Source organism: Aegilops tauschii, chromosome 5 (genome assembly GCF_002575655.3).
Source record: "Aegilops tauschii subsp. strangulata cultivar AL8/78 chromosome 5, Aet v6.0, whole genome shotgun sequence".
Classification (NCBI taxonomy): domain Eukaryota; kingdom Viridiplantae; phylum Streptophyta; class Magnoliopsida; order Poales; family Poaceae; genus Aegilops; species Aegilops tauschii.
The window spans coordinates 111,969,948-111,974,319 of NC_053039.3; the positions used below are offsets into that span (position 1 = coordinate 111,969,948).

At 41.7% G+C, this 4,372-nt stretch overlaps 1 protein-coding gene across 1 annotated transcript; it reads left to right on the plus strand.

Annotated features, from left to right (window-relative positions):
* Window positions 1–335: 335 nt before the first annotated feature.
* On the plus strand, window positions 336–1,728 carry LOC109749999 (uncharacterized). The gene is made up of 2 exons (XM_020308938.4): window positions 336–783; window positions 1,281–1,728. The coding sequence occupies exons 1-2, from the start codon at window positions 403–405 to the stop codon at window positions 1,449–1,451; spliced, it is 552 nt and encodes a 183-aa protein (XP_020164527.1). The 5' UTR covers window positions 336–402; the 3' UTR covers window positions 1,452–1,728.
* Window positions 1,729–4,372: the final 2,644 nt, after the last annotated feature.

The following is a 4,372-nucleotide window of genomic DNA, read 5'->3' on the forward strand; positions in this document are numbered from 1 at the left end:
ACTGCCTGAACCAGCGTCGGCCACTCCCAAGACTGGGCCACTGAGGCCACGCTGGAATTACCCGCCGTCGGGGAGAGGTACATGTGGACTGGCGTCCTGCGCGACTGGGTGAGAGCACCGGCCATCTGGATGACATCCACGCCGGAGCGGGAGGCGGTGTACCTTGAGCGGTGAAAGGCGGAGGAGCGGGCCGACGGGGAGCGGCAAATGCATGCAGAGTGCGTGGGTAGTATTACACCCCTAAGATTTTGTTAATGTTTTTTTGCGGGTACTCGGTAAGATATTGGATACTCAGCTCAGCAGTCAGCCAATTCGCATGGCGTTATAACGAGACGTGTCCAGCCTCCCCTCCAGTCACTCCCGCCTCCTGCAGCTCGCTGCTCCTTTTTCTCCCATAGCCCCATGGCCGCTCCGTCGCCGCCCACACCAGGCACGGGCAGACTCCCGACGATGGCGGACATCATGGCCGCGTCGCGCGCGCAGGGCCTGCGCATGCGCTTGAGCACGCTTGGCCCTCTCTTCCGCGTCACGGCGACCCGCGTCGGCGGCGACGGCGACGTGGAGCTGGGCCGCGCCGAGGGCGCCGTCCGGCCTTGGCCCGGGGGCTCCGTGCTGCACCTCGACTCCATGCGGATGTCGCGCGCCACGCTCGAGGTCCCCGACCGGCCGCTATTCGGCCTCGGCATCTTCCTAGGCGCCGTCACCGTGCGCCATGGCTTCGACGCTGGTTGCGTGCGCGCCGAGCTGCTAGCCATCAACGATACGCCGCTCTATCACAACAAGGTATCACCTCCTAGAAAATGTCTGTCCGTCAGTACTATATAATAATGTTGTGGCTGCTGGCTGCTGCTTAATCGGATATACTAATGGTTAGTGAATTGCAAGTCTGAGCAAATGTGCACCGTAATGATATTTGGAAACATTCAGTGTAAAAATCTAGAGTTGTAAAAGTACAAAATGGTTAAGAAGATTCTTGAGCGGACGTCTATTAGTGTTGAGTTGACGACTAATTAGTTCTAGTGGAGTTAGCTATAATCACCTAAGTTTTGTATTTTTTCTGTTCTTTTTCTATTTACATTTACTTCTAAATTTTCTACGAGTTAAACACAAACTTTTTCAACTTGATAGAGAAATGGGAGGCGCAAGAAGCATGGTTTTACAATGGATTTTCGCTTAGTGTGACAAAAGCTCTGTTTGGTGATTACTGAGTACTGTATAATTTTCATTTGGGAAAGTTATTCATTTAGATTCATTCATTGGTGTCTTTTTGTTGTTGTCAGCTTGTTAAGTTCTATACGAGGATGGGTTTCAAAGCAGTGCATGAGGTAGATGGATCGTCAATGATGGATCTTGCTCATATGTTAGTGTGGGGAGGTAAAGGAACAAGAATGGATGCTGATATAGAACAGCTCCTCATGAAGTGGAGCAGAAGATTCGGATCTCAAGACTGAAGGCCTTTTCCTCGAATGGCAGTTGCATTCTTTGCAGCAAAATATTTGTATATATATGATATACTCCCTCCGTTCCTAAATATTTGTCTTTCTAGACATTTCAAATGACTACCACATACAGATGTATGTAGACATATTTTAGAGTGTAGATTCACTCAGTTTGCTCCGTATGTAGTCACTTGTTGAAATGCCTAGAAAGACAAGTATTTAGGAACGGAGGGAGTACAACGGAAAACTACTGGTCCAATATTACCAGACTCATTTCATTGCCCACATACTCTCTTCTTGCTTTGATTATTTTTGCTTTAGTGAACTTGCTAGCTTGTGTTTATGTAACGCTAGGGCGATTGTGCAGCGAGAGTAGTTAGTGTTAGGCTCAATGGCACCAGGGCATTGGCCTTCGCGGGTTCCTTATAGATTAACCATATTTATCATATTTTGGGGCTTATGTGTACTGCTTGGATTGGACTAGTTCAGACATCCCCTGTGAAAGATCGTCTCAGTGCAGAACATTGCTTCTTATATGTGTGAATATATGCTCTGTACTATTGATTCACTAACAAGTGCAATAAGCATGCATAATTGGTTCGCTAACAAGTTTACAATGTTCCATCTTCAGCAGTTTCATCAGCAAGAAACAAATGGCCAGACAGAATATATATTTATATTCCGGTGATAACCGAATGTAAGGGGGCAAGAAAATGGCGACTGAACTCGATCTTCAGGGCCTTCACTTCCTGATAGACACTCAAGCTCTTTCAACTGTAGGTCAGGTCAAGCAAGAAATCTCCATGATCCGTCACTCAGTCTCTGCGACAACGAATATTAGCATCTATGCAAAGCTCTTGAAAAAAATGCTGCAATCAAACAAACCAAAATCTTATAGGATTCAAATGGCATGACAAAATGTTACCATTCATGCACTTTTAAAATCCCGTGAATCAGATAGGCATGAAAATATTCATTGCAATTTGTGTTGGCAATCCACATTTTGTGTGGGGAGCTCCTATCTACCACTCTCTGTTATAGATTGTTGGTCGCGCTCCCGAGGGGTTGAACCCAAGATCTCTCGCACAGAGGACATGCCACAAGCCAGTAGACATGTCGAGCGTTCCTGGTTATAAAGCAATGCAAAACTTTAAGAACCAAAGCCAGATCCAAACATTTTTAAATTTCAAGCCCAAAACATTATTTTTAAACGTGAATGTTATATGAAACGCGATAACTATTCAAATTTGTGAACAAATTTTGAAAAATCAAATATTTTGTGAAAACACATACATTTTTTAAAAATCACGAATAATTTTTGGAAACACGAACATTTTTTTGGAACTCTTGAATATTTTCTAAAAACAGGAACATTTTCTAAAATTCCAGAAACAAAATTTGGAAACGCAAACAATTTTTGGAATGGAAACAATTTTTGAAAAAGTTTTCAAAATTTGCGAACAATTTTTGAAACATGAACAGTTTTTTCAAACTCCCAAACATTTACTGAAATTTGCGAGATTTTTTAGATCCAATTTCTTTTTGAAAAGTTCCAAAAAATTTTGAACAAAAGCATAAAGAAAAGAAACAAGAAAGGAACAGAAACAAAAAAATAAAAAAAACAGTAAACAGACAGAAAAGTGGTTCATGAACCTTCTAAAAGTTCCCAGAAGCGGCAAAAACCACGGTTGGAACCTTTCAGAAGGTTCCTAGAATAGAATGTTTTAGGCAACGTTTAGATGAATTGACAGTGTCTAAAGGAACTCCAAGCCACACATGGCGTCCCACACTTAAAGAGCTCGCATGCCTCATTCGGTTTGGAGGATTTTTATAGGAAAAACATAGGAATAAGGATTCCAAGGGAAAATTTCCTACAGATACATTCGGTTCGTAGGAAATGCGTACATAAATTTTATAAAAATACTATTCATTTTCTGTGTTTTTTGGAGAAAACTAAACATCCACTCAAACCTCATTTTACGTGTAGGAACAAGGCAAATCAATTTCTTAGGATGACAAGTGCCATCCTATTAAATTTTGATACTACTTCAAATTCGTACATTCTGGCTTCCTTTCAACCGAATGAGGCCTTAGCTACGTTGTGAGTCTCATAATTTGGACGTTGCTCATGGATGAAATGGCATTCTCACAAAGATGCAGAGCGCTTTAAAATTTCCTTGCGCTTTACAATTTCCTTGGTGATGGCTGCATGTAATCCCATGCTCTTATTCTTGATATCCTCAACAGATGTCAGATGAATCATCTACTGTGCCAGGTCTACTACTAGACACAAACCCTCTCTGCATGCCATTGGCTTAGTCGTCGCTGGATCTATTATACCTCTATAGACAAGTGCCGATGCTCCTGGATAAGTACCATTGATATCCCAAAACCGGATGCAATCAACTATCTAAGATGGGTCGGCCTAGTTGGATTTAGCTTGATCGGTTGTGTGCGAACGAACGACTACTTGATGTAGAATGCTTCAAATAGGAAATTGACTTTGTGCACAAATGTTCTTTTCGTACGCGCTGCTGCGTTCCTAAGCCGGCCGGGCCATCCTGGGAACAATCTAGAAAGTTCCCACCTATTTTCCTGGGCTGGTTCTTCTTTGGTTTCTTCGGGCTTGGTTTATTTCGTTTTTTCTTTTTCGTTTTCGTTTTTGTTTTATTCTTTATTTTTTGTTTCCTTTTTCCTTTCATTCTGTTTCGCCTTTATTTTTATTTTTACTTTTTAAAAAATTCATGAACATTTTTAAGTGCAAACTCTTTTCAAATTTGTGAACATTTTATAGTTCGTGAACTTTTTTTTTCCAAATTTTAAACTTTTTCAAACCGTGAACTTTTCAAATTTGTGAATGTTTTTCAACCTGTGAACCTTTTTCTCAAATTCATAAAACTTTTTCGAAACTCATAAACTTTTTCAGATTCATT

Coding starts and splice junctions, on each gene's coding strand:
- LOC109749999 (XM_020308938.4), top strand. CDS start 403: ATGGCCGCTCCGTCGCCGCCCACACCAGGCACGGGCAGACTCCCGACG. Junction 784..1,280: donor CGCCGCTCTATCACAACAAG/GTATCACCTCCT, acceptor TGTTGTTGTCAG/CTTGTTAAGTTCTATACGAG.